The following is a 19,755-nucleotide window of genomic DNA, read 5'->3' as shown; positions in this document are numbered from 1 at the left end:
CACACACACACACACACACACACACACACACACACACACACACACACACACACACACACACACACACACACACACACTTAAACACAGTCCATTTATGATGAGGACTGTTTGGTTCCGGTTCATTTGAGTGACTGTTCTGTTTCTGTCTTTGTTTACAGGCAGAAATACAAAAGTACATCACAGAGGTAAGACACACACACACACACACACACACACACACACACACACACACACACACACACACACACACACACACACACACACACACACACACTGAAGAGGCTGTCTAAAGCTATTTTATAAGGTGGAGGGTGGGGGTGTAGCCTTGACCAGCTTGCTGTCGTAGCTCATTTTCTCATGGGTGGGCCAAATTCTTTGGGCGGGCAAATCAGAGAAAGGGGAGGTAACCTTGCTCCTTATGACCTTATAAGGAGAAGATTCCTGATTGGTCCATCTGAGCTTTCATTTTCTCAAAGGCAGAGCAGGATACCCAGGGCTCGGTTTACACCTATCACCATTTCTAGCCACTGGGGGGCCATAGACAGGCTGGGGGAACTCATATTAATGTTAAAAAAACCTCATAAAGTCAAATGTTCATGCCATGGGACCTTTAAGGAGGAAACACACAAGACTTTCACTCAGGAAACGGGTGTTTTTGTGTGCTGGGAGTACTACTTAAAGGGACTGGCGTTTTAACCCAAACCATACGAATTGTTGTGCATAAGTTTGTGCTAAGATCATTGGTCAACCTGTTGCACAATCTTTTCAAACTTTGCATCTCTTCTGACTCCATGCATGTTTTAAATTATGAATGATATGATAACAGGAGTTTTTAGAGAATGGAATCTGACATATTTACACCAATATTACTACAGCTGCTACTCAGGATAATAAAAACAAGTGAAGCCAAGGGGTTTTGCTGATTTAAAAAAAAAAAATAATAAAATAAATGCCTGCATTTGTGAACTTTTATTTCTCCCTCGCTCCGTCTCCCCGTCTGACTCCAGCCGTAACCATGGCAACTGAAACAGATCTCATCCCGCTTACAGGAAGGTGTTTTCATCGCCATGACGACGGCACGATGCCTTCGGCCGTGGCGGAGACCTTATGTGTCCCATGTCTTCAGTCTCCTCCGTTGTAAACATTTAAACCCTAACCCTGTCTCTATCCTGAGCAGGGGAACACGCGTCAGTCTCTACACCAGGACCCTATGTTGGGATAACATATATATATGTATATATATATATATATAAGATGACGTAGTGCACACTGAAAAATAACTAAAACTCAACTAAAATGAAATTGAGAAGTCAGAGCTAAAATAAAAACGTAATAGAAATGTTAAACTGAATGAATAGCTGTGGATGCGGTGAGGGGCCCATAGAAAATGCCTTTCTACAGGGCCCAGGATTTTGTGCTACGCCCCTGTTTCCAACTGAAATGATCGTTTTATTTTATTTTTTCTGGCTGACAAACGACGCTGCCAGTATAAAGTGATGGATACGACAGTCGGCTCTGTGAGGCGCCGCGTTTACCACGGGAGCCGGCTGATTGACAGGCGGCCTGGGCGTCAGGCGTTCCTTCTGGAGGAAAACAGATTTTCACGTTCTGGTTGTGTGCTGTGAACAGGACAGCAGCTGTGTGGGAGCCAAAGCGTGAAGATCGTGCTCCCTCCTGTCAGTTAGCAGGTGCACGGAGTCTGCAGGGAGGATTTCCGCAGACTGCTAATGCTCCTTTTTGAGCTGATGAAATCTGCACATAACAACGGAGGACAGAGCGGAGGGAATTCAGCAGAGAACAACCCGTTCTCACTCCTTAACTCGTCAAATACTGGCGCTTAGGTCACCGTCTCTCAGCGCCAGATACCGGCCGCGCCGCTGTAAGATGATGTAGTGTTAAAAGTGACAACGGTAGGGAGTGGTGTGAAAGACCGAAATCCTTTTTAAATGAGGCAAGTAACACAGGACTTTCACCCATTAGAGCGGGGTCGGTGTACGGGAAACTGATTTCCATCTTGAAATTATACAACGAAAATTGGGAAACAAGCTGTTTTTCGACTACCATTTAGAAAAAGGAGAACAAAAAAATTGGAAAACGACTTCCGTTATTTGTCGGAAAACAGCTAATTTTTGTTTTTTTAAATTCAAGTTGAAAATCCGTTGGCCGCCAAGTACACCGACCGACCGACCGGGTTTGTGACTGACCGGGGTTTGTGTCTTTGCCCAAAAGATTAATAAAAATAAAAGTAAATAGTGACAGGTAGCGAGTATGAACGACTGAAAATCTGCCTAAGGAGGTTGGTTTGGGGGGGGGGATGGATGGATCAAACAACACAGGACTTTTACCCAGGAGACCAGGGTTCATGTCCCATTCTTGTAACGCGTGTAACTGAAACGTACATAATAACAATAAATGTTATTTGTAGAGCACTTTTCATTGACAAATCAATCCCAAAGTGCTACAGGAGATTACAATCAGGGTAAAAACTGAAGCAAAGCAAAGAAATAAAGATAAACAATAAAACAAATAAAGATTTAAGCCGTACAATCTGTTAAGAAAACGCAGAAAAAAAGCTACAAAGTAGATATCAGATAATATAACTTTGTAGAATGTAGGTTTCTAGATTAAAGAAAGAGACCCAAAGAAACACAAAGAAATATAAGATCGACTCAAAGGAGAAGCAGCATCAGACTCTCCCATCCAGCCTTTTGTAACCCCACCCACCATCTTTCCCTAACCTTAACTGTCCCGTTCTTGTGCCACATGTCAGTCAAGCGTACATCCCGACCCAGAGCGTGAAAAAGCGACGTCAAGAGTCCCGACCAAGCGTGTCTAAATATGACGACAAAGGACTGGATGCGAATACCGAGAGCGTCAAATAGTGACGCCAAAAGGTCCCGACCAGGCGCGTCTAAATGTGACGCCAAAGGAGACTTTTTGCGTCAATAACGAACGCCAAAGGCGCCTGACCAATCGTCGCTGTTGGACGCGCTGGGAGTTAGAATGTTTTGCGGAGAACTTAGTCAGGAGGCGTTGGAATCACCAGAGGCCTCGCGATACGATATTATCACGATACTTATGTCACGATACGATAGAATTGCATTTTTTAAACAACATTCTGCAAATTATAAAACGGGTAGCTCAAATCAAACATTCTGATTGGTTCATAGCACGAGATTGCAGATACAAGCGGACAAAATAAGTTTTCTCTGTAGGGTGTCTGGGATCAGACATAGAGAGATGGTGGTAAGGAGCTCAGGGGAGCGTGCCTATGTTCCCACAGCCCTATGTTCCCATATTTCTAAGATTTTTTTCACCCTAACCCTAAAAAAATGTTGTAGGAGGATAGGGCTAATTTTGAAAATGTCATAGAAATGTGGGACCATAGGGCTGTGGGACCATTGGGCTGTGGGAACATAGGGCTGTGGGACCATAGGGCTGTGGGAACATAGGGCTGTGGGAACACAGGGCTGTGGGAACACAGGGCTGTGGGACCATAGGGCTGTGGGACCATTGGGCTGTGGGAACATAGGGCTGTGGGAACATAGGGCTGTGGGAACACAGGGCTGTGGGAACATAGGGCTGTGGGAACACAGGGCTGTGGGAACATAGGGCTGTGGGAACACAGGGCTGTGGGACCATTGGGCTGTGGGACCATTAAGTGATTTAATCCAAATCACGATCTTTTTCCTAAATTTAAAGGTGCCCTGCCATACAAAACTGTTTTTACTTGCATTTTTTGAAATCTGTCAGGTCCATATGTGTGTGTGTTATGTGGTGAATGTGAAAATGAACTGCTACCTCCTCTGTCAGCTCTAGCCACTTAAAATAAATAAGCGGAGAAATTAGACCAATTACAAAAGCTGTTCAGTCTGACATCATGTTGCCTGAGCTCATTACTATTCATGAGCTCGACCGGTTGTGCTGGGATAAGGATTCTGACAGCCAGGCTCTCATTGGCTAGCTGTTAGCCAATCAGATTCAAACAGCTTAGCTTGTTGAATATTAATGAGAACTGGCACACATCAAGTCTTCCTGTGGGCTTTCTATGCCACGCTAGAATGGCTTGAAACAAGGTAACCAAGGAATTTTTTCCGCAAAAAATGTTACAGAGTCCATGGTAGAACTTCAGACATTACCGCAAAGTAATGAAATACGTATGGCAGGGCACCTTTAACTAGTTGTTTTGGTGCCTAATTAACTGTCATCCTCAACTGTATCCCCTTCTAGACGCGCCCCTCAGTTCCACATGCCATAGCTCGCTGTTGCACTCGCAGATTTGTGTGTCCTGTCAAATTTCAGCTAAAGGAGCTCAAACATAAAGAAAGCCTTTGAGTTTCCAGAAATAGTGTCTGCATAATTTCTTTTGTTCGCTGAGCTCTCAGCACTCTGAGCCCCAAACAGCAGCTCAGACATTAGTGTTACTTTCCATTTAAGTGGGCAGGTAAAAAATAGTTTTGGGTGGGCGAGTTCAGGGCTGTGATTGTCTGACTGAAATCTGGCAAGAGTGAGCGCAGACAGCTCAGCATGACATGACGGCTGTGAAGTTAAGATGAAGATAACAGAAATATTTCCCGCTGATCCACTTTCGGGAAATGAGGAGCTTGTTGAGACTGAAAACAGCATGAATTAAATAACTAATCTCCTTTAATAAAAAGTGACTGATGACTGCTATTTTATCTGCAGATAATGCACTCTTAGCTGACCAATAACAAGCCGTCGTGTGAGTGCTGACCTTTGAGGAAATAATAATAACGTTATGTCATCATGTGGTGCTGGAGAGAAGCTGCTCCCCAAAAAGAGGAACGGTCTAGCCTCTGTTCCAATATTTATTTCATTTATTTGTGTAATTAACAGGGACAAAGGACAGTCACTGACTGCCACAGATTTCTCAATAGCTACATTTCATCAGTGGTCCCTGGGCAGGCTTACATTCAAGATGTTCTCATGAACCATTCGTGCATATCGCTAGTAACTAACCCTAACCTTAACCCTAACCCTAACAATGTTGTACACGTTTTATATTGTGACACCGGGGCATTTATTTAATCTTTCCAGGAGAGAGGCCAGGGCAGGTGTGGAGGTGACCTTTTTATTTAAAGTTTGATACTCCCGCTGACCGTCCTGTCAACATGACATCATGACTTTGCGTAAACATACACGCCCACTTTGGCGTGTTATCTGTACGCATTTTGAGCTATCCGCGTGTATGTCTACGCTGTATACATTATCTTGAGCGCCATATACAGCGGACGGGGGGAAAAGATGAATAGGGTTGGGTTTAGGAAAAGAAGAACGGGGTTGGGTTTAGGAAAAGAAGAACGGGGTTGGGTTTAGGAAAAGAAGAACAGGGTTGGGTTTAGGAAAAGAAGAACGGGGTTGGGTTTAGGAAAAGAAGAACGGGGTTGGGTTTAGGAAAAGAAGAACAGGGTTGGGTTTAGGAAAAGAAGAACGGGGTTGGGTTTAGGAAAAGAAGAACAGGGTTGGGTTTAGGAAAAGAAGAACGGGGTTGGGTTTAGGGAAAAGAAGAACGGGGTTGGGTTTAGGGAAAAGAAGAACAGGGTTGGGTTTAGGAAAAGAAGAACAGGGTTGGGTTTAGGAAAAGAAGAACAGGGTTGGGTTTAGGAAAATAAGAACGGGGTTGGGTTTAGGAAAATAAGAACGGGGTTGGGTTTAGGGAAAAGAAGAACGGGGTTGGGTTTAAGAAAAGAAGAACAGGGTTGGGTTTAGGAAAAGAAGAATAGGGTTGGGTTTAGGAAAAGAAGAATAGGGTTGGGTTTAGGAAAAGAAGAACGGGGTTGGGTTTAGGAAAAGAAGAATAGGGTTGGGTTTAGGAAAAGAAGAATAGGGTTGGGTTTAGGAAAAGAAGAACGGGGTTGGGTTTAGGAAAAGAAGAATAGGGTTGGTTAGGAAAAGAAGAACAGGGTTAGGTTTAGGAAAAGAAGAACGGGGTTGGGTTTAGGAAAAGAAGAACAGGGTTGGGTTTAGGAAAAGAAGAACAGGGTTGGGTTTAGGAAAAGAAGAACGGGTTGGGTTTAGGAAAAGAAGAACAGGGTTGGGTTTAGGAAAAGAAGAATAGGGTTGGTTAGGAAAAGAAGAACAGGGTTGGGTTTAGGAAAAGAAGAACAGGATTGGGTTTAGGAAAAGAAGAACGGGGTTGGGTTTAGGAAAAGAAGAACGGGGTTGGGTTTAGGAAAAGAAGAACGGGGTTGGGTTTAGGAAAAGAAGAACGGGGTTGGGTTTAGGAAAAGAAGAACAGGCTTGGGTTTAGGAAAAGAAGAACAGGGTTGGGTTTAGGAAAAGAAGAAAGCGACGGTTGAGTTTAGGAAACGTGACACGCAGGACACGAAGGAAACGTGACCCACGGCTAAGGAACATTTTTGCTGACTTATGTAGGGCTTTAGGTCATCTGTCATCCCTGCCATTTCACAGCATATACTTGTCATCTTTTTAAGTGTAGAGTACATGTGTATTTATGTTTTTATCTATTTACTATTTTAGGTTGTATGTGCTTTTTTGTGTTAATGTGTTTGCTACATGTTGTGAACCAAATTGCCCCTTGGGGACATTAAAGACATTTCAACTTCAACTTCAACTTCAGTCGACAAAAATGCAACGAAAAGCATAAAAAATGTTGGAAAATGCGACAAAAATGTCAAAAAAAGGCGACAATTTAAATAAAAAGGTGACAAAAATCTGAGAAAGCCATAACGAAGTTGAAAAAAAAAACATACAAAAATGACTACAAAGCAATGTCAAAAAAGCGACGTGCAGTAATACAGTCAAAGATATTTGACTTTTTCAATTAAACAAAAGCACGTCAATAAACTCTACATGTCTGGCCCTTGGTGTGATTCTCTTTTTCCAGTGGGGGCCCTCAGTGACAATGAGTTTGACCCCCCTGGCTTAAAACAATAGATACAACAAATACACATAAAAACAAGAAAGAAATAGGCATACACAAGTAAAATGACACAACCACTATTCCAGATCAGGAATGCTGGCAGGTTGATGGCATGAGAAATACACAACACAAGTCTCATACACAGTAGACACAGGGGAGAGTGCATAGACGCACAATAGGACACATCAACAACACATAAGCACACACAGAGACACTACTATAATCTGTATTTATTTGTGTTGTTTGCTTCTACTGTCAGTTGACCTGTCCTCCTTGTGTGTGCGTTTGTGTTGTCAGGCTGAAGGGGGTCCTGGAGCAGATGGACCGGGGTGTGGTGGACCTGCAGGAACTCCGCAGGAACCTGGAGCTCGCTGCTGCCATGTTGGACAGCGTTTACACCGACGAGACCAAGTAGGACATACAGACAGATGGACGAATGGGTGTGCAGCAAAAATAAATGCCCTGGTTGTCGCCCTTGCCGTGCCTGACGGGCGTCTCTTTCTGTCCTGTAGGCGTCTGTTGGACACCGAGGACGAGCTCAGCGACTTGCAGGCGGAGTCCGTGCCCAGCGAAGTACGCGACTGGCTGGCCTGCACCTTCACCAGGAAGATGGGCGTGGCCAAGCGGCGTCCTGAGGAGAAGCCGCGATTCAGGAGCATCGTCCATGCGGTGCAAGCAGGGATATTTGTTGAAAGGTTAGTCTCGCATCGCCGGCTCTAGCTCCACAGCGCTGTGGAGTAAGGTCTGGCCACACCACAGATGCATTCTGGGATAGGAGGAGGAAAAAAAAACCGCTCTGGGTTGTTTGAATTTCTTTAAACCAATCACAATTAGGGCTGCACGATATGAGGAAAGTATTTAATTGCGATTATTTTGACTAGTATTGCTATTGCAATATGATTCAAAATATTGGAGGGAATGATCATTTTTGTATCATTATTGTAATTTATTATAGTGTATATAGTTATAGTGATTTTTGCAAGAATTTGTACCAAACAAAGATTTTTTCTGTCGTCTGTAGGATAGGATTTGTAGGCTGAGATGTCTCTGTAGCACCACAATACTTCATTCAGAATGGTTTGACACATACAGTATTTTGCCTTTAACAACCCTGCGATGGGGTTATTGCACTTTTGATACAAATGCTTCTCTCGGACCCACGGTGCAAAATGCAATAAAAAATACGTTTTCTATAAAAAGACATAAAATGAGTAATCAACAATTTAACAGGACATCAAAATAAACAATCACAATCAAGGCACTTGAGTATTTTCATGATGAATTGCAGTCCACGTGCCTTGTAGAGATTTAGGGAATGTGCGACTCGCGCAAAACAACGTGTATCGGGGCCTACAGCTTCACAACATGATTTTTACATGAATCATTTTCCAAAATGCTTAATTAATGCATGGAGTAGGAGTGTGGAGCAGCCATGTTCAGTGTGAACAACATGCAGCTCACACATCCAAGCTCCACAGAGCTGAGCTAACACCTCGACACCCAGGCGGCCGCTTAATGCTTCTGCCTGGTGGGCGCTCAAATCTGTTGAATGGCCCGCCCCCACGCCCAGGATCAACCGTAGCCCACGGGACTCGCTGCCGTACGGATTTGGAACACGTTCTACGGTGGCCCTGAAGGAAAAAACTAAAACAAAGCAACATTTCAGAAAACACAAAACAAAAAAAAGGTATGATTTCTGCAAAGTCATATTTTGTGAAATGTTTTTTTTGCTGTTTTTGTTCTTTCTAAAATCTTATTGTGTTTTGTGCTTCAGGGCCACCGTACATTTCAGCACAATGGAACATTAACTGGCACACACACATACACGCACGCACGCACGCACACACATACTTTAGAATCAAACATCAGATTTTATAAACTAAATGTGTTCTGTGTGCAGTAATCTTAATGTGTAAAGTAACTAGTAACTAAAGCTGGAACAGATGAATGTAGTGGAGTAACTAAAGTAACTAGTAACTAAAGCTGGAACAGATGAATGTAGTGGAGTAACTAAAGTAACTAGTAACTAAAGCTGGAACAGATGAATGTAGCGGAGTAACTAAAGTAACTAGTAACTAAAGCTGGAACAGATGAATGTAGCGGAGTAACTAAAGTAACTAGTAACTAAAGCTGGAACAGATGAATGTAGCGGAGTAACTAAAGTAACTAGTAACTAAAGCTGGAACAGATGAATGTAGCGGAGTAACTAAAGTAACTAGTAACTAAAGCTGGAACAGACGAATGTAGCGGAGTAACTAAAGTAACTAGTAACTAAAGCTGGAACAGATGCATGTAGTGGAGTAACTAAAGTAACTAGTAACTAAAGCTGGAACAGATGCATGTAGTGGAGTAACTAAAGTAACTAGTAACTAAAGCTGGAACAGATGAATGTAGTGGAGTAACTAAAGTAACTAGTAACTAAAGCTGGAACAGATGAATGTAGTGGAGTAACTAAAGTAACTAGTAACTAAAGCTGGAACAGATGCATGTAGTGGAGTAACTAAAGTAACTAGTAACTAAAGCTGGAACAGATGAATGTAGTGGAGTAACTAAAGTAACTAGTAACTAAAGCTGGAACAGATGAATGTAGGGGAGTAAAAAGTCCAATATTTCTCTCTGAAATGTAGCAGAGTAGAAGTTGAAAGTGGCATGAAAAGAAAAAGACTCAACAGTTGAGTTGTACAGTAAGTACAGTGCTTGAGTAAATGTACTTAGTTACATTCCACCGCTGATTATATTAATAACAAAGTAGTCCAGTCAGAGCGTCTCAAACTAAACAGGGACACTTTGAAATGTTCACACAGAGTTATTTTGGTCTTCAGCGGCAGTCTGGAGCACCTGAAGAAGGAAATAGAGAAGCAATCAGCAACTTCTTCCAAGTAACCATCAGGAAGCGTCCGGCGTGGCGAGCCCCGCGGATGTGATTATGCGCTGGAACATGAGCTGTAATGATGTTAGCGAGCCTGCACACCGTATGGAGAAACTATATCATTAGACTCGCCGTGACACGACCAGTATCGGCTCATCTGCTGCGGCTTAATGACGCATGAAATCAAAAAAGATCTGCTGCGCTCGCTGTGTGTGTGTGTGTGTGTGTGTGTGTGTGTGTGTTTGGAACACGGTTACCTTGACGACGGGCAATCCATCGTGGTAACAAACTGTGGAGGAGGGCGGCTGGAGGTCTGCGCGAGGAGAGTGTTTATATCTGCATTCAAACTGTCTGTATCCAAGGGTGAGATTTGATATATTTCTATCTTTCTGTGTGTGTGTGTGTGTGTGTGTGTGTGTGCGTGCGTGCTTGCATCTGTGTGTGTACGTGTGTGTGTGTGTGTGTGTATGTGCGTCTGTGTGCATGCGTGTGTGCGTGTGTGCATCTGTGTCTGTGTGCGTGCGCGTGTGCGTCTGTGTGCACGCGTGTCTGTCTGTGTGTGTGCGTGCATGTGTGTGTGTCTGTGTGTGCGTGCATGCGTGCGTGTCTGTGTGCATGCGTGTGTGCGTGTGTGCATCTGTGTGTCTGTGTGCGTGCGTGTGTGCGTCTGTGTGCACGCGTGTCTGTCTGTGTGTGTGTGCGTGCGTGTGTGTGTGTCTGTGTGCGTGCATGCGTGCGTGTGTGTCTGTGTGTGCATTTGTGTGCGTGCGTGTTTGTGTGCATGCGTGTGTGTGTGTCTGTCTGTGACTGTGTGTGTGTGTGTGTGTGCGCGTCTGTGTGTGTGTGTGCATGTGTGAGCGTACGTGTGTGTCTGTGTGTGTGCGTCTTTGTACGTGCATGTGTGTGTGTGTGTGTGTGTGTGTGTGTGCGCGTGATACCAGGATGTACAGACGGACGTCCAACATGGCTGGTCTGACCTACCCCCCCACGGCGTTGACAGCTCTGAAGGTATAAACTGTTTTATTACTGCAGTCCCATCTGCAGGAAGCCCCATCATTTTATTATTCATTCATTCATTCATTTATTTATTCAGTTAGTTTCTTCTCTGACAGACAGTTTGGCAGGATTGTTTTTCTCCAGACACTTGAAAGGAAAGGACACGAAAAATATAAGGTGAAAGAAGAATGAAAGAAGACGTTAAGAAAGGCGTGAGGAGGTAGGCAAGGAAAGTAAGAAATAGGAAATGAATGGTGGGAATGAAAGGGGAAGAGAAGGTAGGAAAGTGTATGATGTATGGAAGGAAAGTGAGGAGGTAGATAAATACATTTTTTTTTTTAAACGGCAGAAGAGGAGAGAAAGAGCTGGAAAGGGAAAATAAAGCAGGGAAGATAAAGAGGGGGTAGAGAATGAAAGGAAGAGGTAGAGAAGATAATGAATGGGTGGAATAGGAAAGGAGGAGGCAGGGAAGGAAAGTGATGGAAGGGAAGGAACGTAGGGGGGAAAGGAAAGGACGAGACAGACAAGAAAAATATAAGGTGAAAGAAGAAGGAAAGAAGTCTGGTGAAAAAAGAAGTTAAGAAAGGTGTGAGGAGGTAGGCAAGGAAAGTAAGAAATAGGAAATGAAAGGTGGGAATGAAAGGGAAGAGAAGGTAGGGAAGTGGTAGCGAGTAATGATGTATGGAAGGAAAGTGAGGAGGTAGATAATGAAATGTAGGAAAAAATAAGAAGGCAGAAGAGGAGAGAAAGCTGGAAAGGGAAAATAAAGCAGAGGAGAAAAAGAGAATGAAAGGAAGAGGTGGAGAGGATAATGAAGAGGTGGAAAAGGAAAGGAGGAGGTAGGGAAGGAAAATGATGGAAGGGAAGGAAAGTGGGGGGGATGAGATGATAAGGAGAGGTAGTAAAGGAACAAGGAAAGTTGGAGTTGAAGGAAATGTGAGGAGGCAGGGAAAGAAATCTTGGAAAGAAATGAGGAATCAGAAGAGGAAAGAAAGCTGGAAAGGGAAATAAAGCAGAGAAGAAACGGAGTAGGTAGAGGATGAAGGGAAGAGGTGAAAGAGAAGGAAAGTAGGAGACCAATTGAGGAAGAAGGCAAGGAAGCTATGAAGTATTGGGGGAAAGAATGAGATTCACGATAGGCGGTGACAGATAAAGGAACATAGGTTGTTAAGAAGGAAAGTAGGAGTTATGGAAGGAAAAGGAGAGGTAGAGAAGGTAAGGAGCAAGAAAAGAGGTGAAAGAAGCAGGACAGGTAGAGACAAAAAGGAGGAGGAAGGAAAGAAGGAGATAGAGATGACAGCAGGATGGAGGGAAGGAAGTGAGAGCGCAGATGGGGAAATGAAGAGGTGGAGGAAAGAAGGATCAATGGGAAGAAAAGGGGAGGTAGAAGAGGAAAAGTCAGAGACCAAAAGGAGGAGGAAGGGAAAGAGGAAGTAGAATTGAAAAGGAGTTGGAAGAGGAAAGAAGGAGTGAAAGGAAAAGAAGAGGTAGGGAAGTAAAGTAGGTTAGGGGGTGGTAAGGAGGGAGGGAAGAATAACGAGGGAGGGATAAGGCAAGAAAAGGGGAGATAAGAGGACAGTAAAAAAAGAGATAAAAAGTAGGAGGTAGAAGAGAAAAGGTGGAGGAATCGAAGGAAAGAAGGAGATGACAGGAGGACAGAATGAAGAAAAGTGGAGGTGGAGTAGGAAAGGAGGAGGAATGGAAAGAAAGGAGGAGGAATGGAAGGAAAGTGGGAAGTAGGGAAGAACAAGGTAGACACAAAGGAGGAGGTGGAAGATGAATGGGGGGAGACCAAAAGAAGAAGGAAAGAAGGAGATAGAGATGGCAGGAGCAATGGGATGAAAAGAGGAGGTAAGAAGGAAGAATAAAGGTTGGGAAGGTTAGGAGGGGGTAATGCACAAAAAAGGAGAGAAGAGAGACAAAAATGAGACGAAATCAAAGGTAATGTTGGAGACCAAAAGAAGGAGGAATGGAAGGATAGAAGGAGAGAGAGACGACAGGAGGACAGATGGAGAGGAGAAGAGAGGAGAAGAGGGGAGAAGAGAGGAGAAGAGGGGAGAAGAGAGGAGAAGAGGGGAGAAGAGAGGAGAAGAGGGGAGAAGAGGGGAGAAGAGAGGAAAATGAAAACGCAAAGTAGGAAAGTAGGAGCAATGGAAGGCAATGAGGAGGTAAAAGAGAGTAGGAGGTGGTGTGTGTGTGTGTGTGTGTGTGTGTGTGTGTGTGTGTGTGTGTGTGTGTGTGTGTGTGTGTGTGTGTGTGTGTGTGTGTGTGTGTGTGTGTGTGTGTGTGTGTGTGTGTGTGTGTGTGTGTGTGTGTGTGTGTGTGTGTGTGTGTGTGCGTGTGTGTGTGTGTGTGTGATGGATGATGTGTTTCCCCCCTCAGGGCTTCCTGTACAAACTCAGAAACAATTGAAATTAAATTATTCTGCAGCCGTTTGTGTTTTATGTTTCGATAATGACATAAAACACAAGCGGAAACAGTAAGAATAGAACTTTTGGAAGACAACAAATCATAATTTTATACTTAAAATGTAATTATGACCTCATGAATAATTATATACATCAATTTAACTGGATATGCTGTTTGACCTCCTCCCAATGTGTGCATCAGCATTATAATCACACTGCCCTCTACTGGCAGAAACCTCCCATTACATTACACTGCATTACACTGAGGCCTAAACTGTCCATCCTAAATGCTCTGTCTGTCCCAGATGTTGTTCCATGTCCATCCTGAATGCTGTATGTGTCCCAGATGTTGTTCCATGTCCATCCTTAAAGCTGTGTCTGCCCCTGATGTTGTTCCATGTCCACCCTGAATGCTGTATCTGTCCCAGATGTTGTTCCATGTCCATCCTGAATGCTGTATCTGTCCCAGATGTTGTTCCATGTCCATCCTGAATGCTATATCTGTCCCAGATGTTGTTCCATGTCCATCCTGAATGCTGTATCTGTCCCAGATGTTGTTCCATGTCCACCCTGAATGCTGTATCTGTCGCAGATGTTGTTCCATGTCCATCCTGAATGCTGTATCTGTCCCAGATGTTGTTCCATGTCCATCCTGAATGCTGTATCTGTCCCAGATGTTGTTCCATGTCCGTCCTGACTGCTGTATCTGTCCCAGATGTTGTTCCATGTCCGTCCTGAATGCTGTATCTGTCCCAGATGTTGTTCCATGTCCATCCTGAATGCTGTATCTGTCCCAGATGTTGTTCCATGTCCGTCCTGAATGCTGTATCTGTCCCAGATGTTGTTCCATGTCCATCCTGAATGCTGTATCTGTCCCAGATGTTGTTCCATGTCCATCCTGAATGCTGTATCTGTCCCAGATGTTGTTCCATGTCCATCCTGAATGCTGTATCTGTCCCAGATGTTGTTCCATGTCAGTCCTGAATGCTGTATCTGTCCCAGATGTTGTTCCATGTCCATCCTGAATGCTGTATCTTCCCAGATGTTGTTCCATGTCAGTCCTGAATGCTGTATCTGTCCCAGATGTTGTTCCATGTCCACCCTGAATGCTGTATCTTCCCAGATGTTGTTCCATGTCCACCCTGAATGCTGTATCTGTCCCAGATGTTGTTCCATGTCCGTCCTGAATGCTGTATCTGTCCCAGATGTTGTTCCATGTCCGTCCTGAATGCTGTATCTGTCCCAGATGTTGTTCCATGTCCGTCCTGAATGCTGTATCTGTCCTAGATGTTGTTCCATGTCCATCCTGAATGCTATATCTGTCCCAGATGTTGTTCCATGTCCGTCCTGAATGCTGTATCTGTCCCAGATGTTGTTCCATGTCCGTCCGGAATGCTGTATCTGTCCCAGATGTTGTTCCATGTCCATCCTGAATGCTGTATCTGTCCCAGATGTTGTTCCATGTCTGTCATGAATGCTGTATCTGTCCCAGATGTTGTTCCATGTCTGTCCTGAATGCTGTATCTGTCCCAGATGTTGTTCCATGTCCATCCTGGATGCTGTATCTGTCCCAGATGTTGTTCCATGTCTGTCATGAATGCTGTATCTGTCCCAGATGTTGTTCCATGTCCGTCCTGAATGCTGTATCTGTCCCAGATGTTGTTCCATGTCCATCCTGAATGCTGTATCTGTCCCAGATGTTGTTCCATGTCCATCCTGGATGCTTTACCTTCTCTGTATCTGTCCCAGATGTTGTTCCATGTCCATCTTGAATGCTTTACCTTCTCTGTATCTGTCCCAGATGTTGTTGTTCCATGTCCACTCTGAATGCTGTATCTGTCCAAGATGTTATATTTCCTGAATCTGTCTGCTTGTTTTTTCCAGAAAGTGGATCACTGGTCGTTTGATGTTTTCTCCTTCCACGAGGCCACCGGAGACCACGCCCTCAAGTTCCTGGTCTACGACCTGCTGACCCGCTATGACCTCATCAACAGGTTCAGGGTACACACAGCTTCATATGTTAACCGTCAGGGTGGGCAGATCTCTTTACGAGAAGGTTCAGGGGGGCAAATTCATCTTTTTTTTATGACCCTGAAGATGCCAAAACATGCAGTGACTTAATCAAATAAGAAGCTACGTCCACAGCCCCTTCTCGTGCATGGGTTCGTAGGATATCCTATGAAATTAGGCGACCGATGGCCGGTCACGGGACAGTTAAGTTCAGCAATCTTCACAGTTAAAGTTAACCGACAAAACGTGACTTTGAGCCTTGTACAGAGGGCCAAGGCGTAGGTTTGGTTTCAACATTGGGGGGGTGGAGAGGGCACATTATAACCCGTGGGTGTGTGGGGTCCTCCGCCAGAACATTTTGTGTTAAACACTTAATTTCCTGCATGCCTTTTCTCCACAAATGACATATTTATTTGTATTTATTTTCTACGTCCCTGTTGTGTTCTTTAACCCCCCCCCCTCCCAATGTAGCACCAATAGACTTTATATTTGGTAACACTTTCCTTGAAGGTATCGACATAATGGTGACACGATAGTGTCATAACTATGACATGACACTGTCATGAACGTTATAAACAAGTCATAAACGTTTATGACTTCTGTCATTAAGGGTCATTCGGTTTTTGTCACGACAAGTTATATATATATAATGTCATCCTGGTTAAGGTCAACTTGTCAGGACCAAGACAACTTCTGCTAATGTCACTTTGATTAATGTCAAGTTGTCATAATCAAGACAACCCAAACAATGTGAACTTGTCATGACAAAAACCGAATGACGCTTAATGACAGAAGTCATAAACATTTATGACTTGTTTACAACGTTTATGACACGTTCATGACAGTGTCGTGTCATAGTTATGACAGTGTCATGTCACGATTATGTCGATACCTTCAAGTAAAGTGTTACCTTATATTTCACGGATACTGTTTTCCGTCAAATCTATTGTAGATCTCGACATTTCTGAGCGCACTTGAAGGCAGCTTCATTTCCCCGAGAAAGGGAGAAAACGCTGCGAGGTTAGGATGGTACGGTTCCCTCAGGATCACAAGATAAATATCCCCAAGATAAGCTGTTGTTATACTGCAGTACGAGGTAACATCTCGTAACAGATTTCCATAACGCACAACTAGTACCACCGAGCAATGTCATCATCCACCTCCTCAAATAGGGTGACCACATGAGAATGGGTCAAATTCGGGACGAGACTCGGGGGGGGGGATTGATTGGAATTATTAATTATTTTTATTCAGAAACTCAACTGTGTTGTCTTGTAAACCCGAAAATACAGATAAAAAATCATTAAACTCACGAACTCAATGACGGGAGCTGCAGCTGCAGGACGACTCAATTAAAAATCACCATGAACAGTTTTTAATGTTCAATCGGACTAGAACTACTCGAGAGTCTGCTCTTGAGACATTGCTCTAATTTTCGGGACAATTATGCCGGGATTCGGGACAACTGCTTGGATTTCGGGACTGTCCCGAATTTTCCGGGACGTCTGGTCACCCTATCCTCAAAGCTTGACTCAAAGTCAAAGTAGCTTTATTGTCATTATATTGAGGGGTCAGACAACAACATAATGACGTTTGGGTGGCATGAAAAAAGAAAAACGTGAAAAACAGTAGACAGTTAAAAAAGACAATTACAACAATTAAAGAAATTAGATCACTAAGAACACACATAATAAAGCGCAATGTATTGTGCCGCTGGCTCCGTGCGTGCCCCCATCTCGTTTGAAAGCCCCATCTTGCATGTTTACTCCGTGAAGTTAAAAAGAACTGGTCTGATTAATAGTCACAGTTTCACTTAGTTCTCAGTTCAGGGTGCAGGAGGTGGGGGGTGATAACATGTCATGACAGCAGCGATGTCTTTGGTCCTGGAGGACTGAGGATCCACACAGACGCAGTGTAGGGAGTCAGCCCTATGTTCCCACATTTCTAAGATTGTTTTTAAAATTAGGTTAGGGTTACATTCCATCTGTAGTCCACTGCTACTGGATAATAGGTTGGGTGTAATTGGCCGCCAATTTGGGAGAAAGGGGGATACAATCTGATACAGATTTATGAAAAAGGAAATGTGGGAACATAGGGCCTAATTTTGGAACATAGTCACGCTCCCCAGTGTAGTACTCATAGTGTCTGTACCACCTGTACTACCTGTCCTACCTGTCCCTCCTGTGTTCAGATCCCGGTGCAGGCTCTGGTGCCGTTTGTTGAAGCCCTGGAGAACGGCTACAGCAAACACAGGAACCCCTACCACAACCTGATCCACGCCGCCGACGTCACTCAGACCGCCCACTTCCTGATGCTGCACACTGGACTCATGGTAACACACACACACACACACACACATGCACGCGCACGCACGCCCATGCACACAGTTACATCCCCTTGTCGTAAGCGGTCTCTTTGGACAGTCAAAATGTGGAAATACTTCCACAATGTGACAGATACTTGGCTAACTGTGTGTGTGTGTGTGTGTGTGTGTGTGTGTGTGTGTGTGTGTGTGTGTGTAGCACTGGCTCAGCGAGCTGGAGATTCTCGCCATGGTTTTTGCTGCAGCCATTCACGACTTTGAGCACACAGGAACCACGAACAACTTCCACATCCACACCAGGTAACGTGCACGCTAATCGACTCAGGTTACTCCATATCGTAACGTCGCTGTCGGGCAGAAACCTCGTATCTCCATAATTCATCTTTTTTTTTTTTTTTTTTTCTTCTTCTCATTAATCAATGCCATTGGTCACCATTACTGTCTGTGATCTGAGGGTTTTGCAAATATTTAAACAATGATGAGGCGATTTCGTCTGACTTTGTTTGGCAAAAATAGCTCGAAAAAATGTTTTCATTGAGCCTTTTTTCATCTCTTCAATAACAACGAATTTGGACTTGCAAGGTTTTCACCCCACAGCGACGATAAGGAACTGATCAAAGTCTAATTATTATTATTATTATTATTATTATTATTATTATTATTATTATTATTATTATTATTATCAGAGTGCCACAGACTCAGGCCTGATGTATGCTTTTATATGAATTCCCTCCAGCCAGAGGTGTCAAAAGTATTCCCATTCATTACTCAAGTAGAAGTACAGATACTAGGGTTTGAAAAGACTTCAGTAGAAGTTGAAGTATCAACTCAAGCTTTTCACTCAAGTAAAAGTTTAAAAGTACTGCTTTCAAAACTACTTAAAGTATAAAAGTAAAAGTAATTAAGGGGAAAAAATGCCATTAAGGACAAAAGCTTAGCCCACACAGACCTCCACAAAAAAAACATTTTTCTAAAGGTCATAATGACTATAATGTCATATTAAAATCATACCTGCAAACTCAGAAGGGCTGAAAAAGGTGACACATCTCTTCTTTCTATCTCTATAAATAAAAAGGAGCACCTTGTTCAATTGTATTTGTCTGTTCTGTATGTTCAAAAATATAAAATAATTAAAAGTTGATCTAAATAAAATAAAAAGGAGGACAAGGCGACATTAAAGAATGGCTTGTGTATTGCTAAGGCCACAGGGTCAAAATTAAATGATTTATTAAAGGTCCCATGACATGGTGCTCTTTGGATGCTTTTATATAGGCCTTAGTGGTCCCCTAATACTGTATCTGAAGTCTCTTTTATATAGACCTTAATGGTCCCCTAATACTGTATCTGAAGTCTCTTTTATATAGACCTTAGTGGTCCCCTAATACTGTATCTGAATCTGAAGTGGTCTAATACTGTTTATATAGACCTTAGTGGTCCCCTAATACTGTATCTGAAGTCTCTTTTATATAGACCTTAGTGGTCCCCTAATACTGTATCTGAAGTCTCTTTTATATAGGCCTTATTGGTCCCCTAATACTGTATCTGAACTCTCTTTTATATAGACCTTAGTGGTCCCCTAATACTGTATCTGAAGTCTCTTTTATATAGACCTTAGTGGTCCCCTAATACTGTATCTGAAGTCTCTTTTATATCGTGTGTGTGTGTGTGTGTGTGTGTGTGTGTGTGTGTGTGTGTGTGTGTGTGTGTGTGTGTGTGTGTGTGTGTCTGTCAGGTCGGAGGTGACCATTCTGTACAACGACCGTTCGGTGCTGGAGAACCATCACGTCAGCGCCGCCTACCGGCTGATGGCTGAGGACGATATGAACATCTTTGTCAACCTGAACAAGGACGACTGGAGGTACACACACACACACACACACACACACACACACACACACACACACACACACACACACACACTTACACACCAGTCTCACGCCGTTCCTTGAATTTGCCCAATGATTTCAGAGTCGGCTCTTACGGACAGAAGTTCCTGAATCTCGCTGAAGTCTCTCCAGTTTTCGTTAGTGTCTTTGTGTAAATCTTTTTTGAAGTGTCCTTGGACAAAACACACTGAACCCCGAGATGCTACCGATGCTGCGACATCGTTGTGCGAGTGTGTGTGAATGTTCATCTGATGAGCAGGCGACACCTTGTATGGCGGCCTCGGCCACAGTGTATGAATGTGTGAGTGGTTCCTGTACTATGTAGAAGGGCTTTGAGTAGTCGTTAAAGGAACACGCCG

At 43.6% G+C, this 19,755-nt stretch overlaps 1 protein-coding gene across 1 annotated transcript in view; it reads left to right on the top strand.

Moving 5' to 3' along the window:
- The window catches only part of pde1a (phosphodiesterase 1A, calmodulin-dependent), a 42,296-nt gene that overhangs the window by 11,667 nt on the left and 10,874 nt on the right, over positions 1–19,755 (top strand). The window contains exons 2-9 of the mRNA XM_028591701.1: positions 159–185; positions 7,202–7,315; positions 7,417–7,599; positions 10,715–10,781; positions 15,062–15,178; positions 17,379–17,519; positions 17,710–17,810; positions 19,243–19,368. Of these exons, the coding sequence (XP_028447502.1) occupies positions 159–185; positions 7,202–7,315; positions 7,417–7,599; positions 10,715–10,781; positions 15,062–15,178; positions 17,379–17,519; positions 17,710–17,810; positions 19,243–19,368 (876 nt within the window). The remainder of the gene's footprint in view (positions 1–158; positions 186–7,201; positions 7,316–7,416; positions 7,600–10,714; positions 10,782–15,061; positions 15,179–17,378; positions 17,520–17,709; positions 17,811–19,242; positions 19,369–19,755) is intronic.

Source organism: Perca flavescens, chromosome 11 (assembly GCF_004354835.1).
Source record: "Perca flavescens isolate YP-PL-M2 chromosome 11, PFLA_1.0, whole genome shotgun sequence".
NCBI lineage: Eukaryota > Metazoa > Chordata > Actinopteri > Perciformes > Percidae > Perca > Perca flavescens.
The sequence above is the reverse complement of the archived record's forward strand: the minus strand, read 5'-3'. Positions and strand labels throughout refer to the sequence as shown.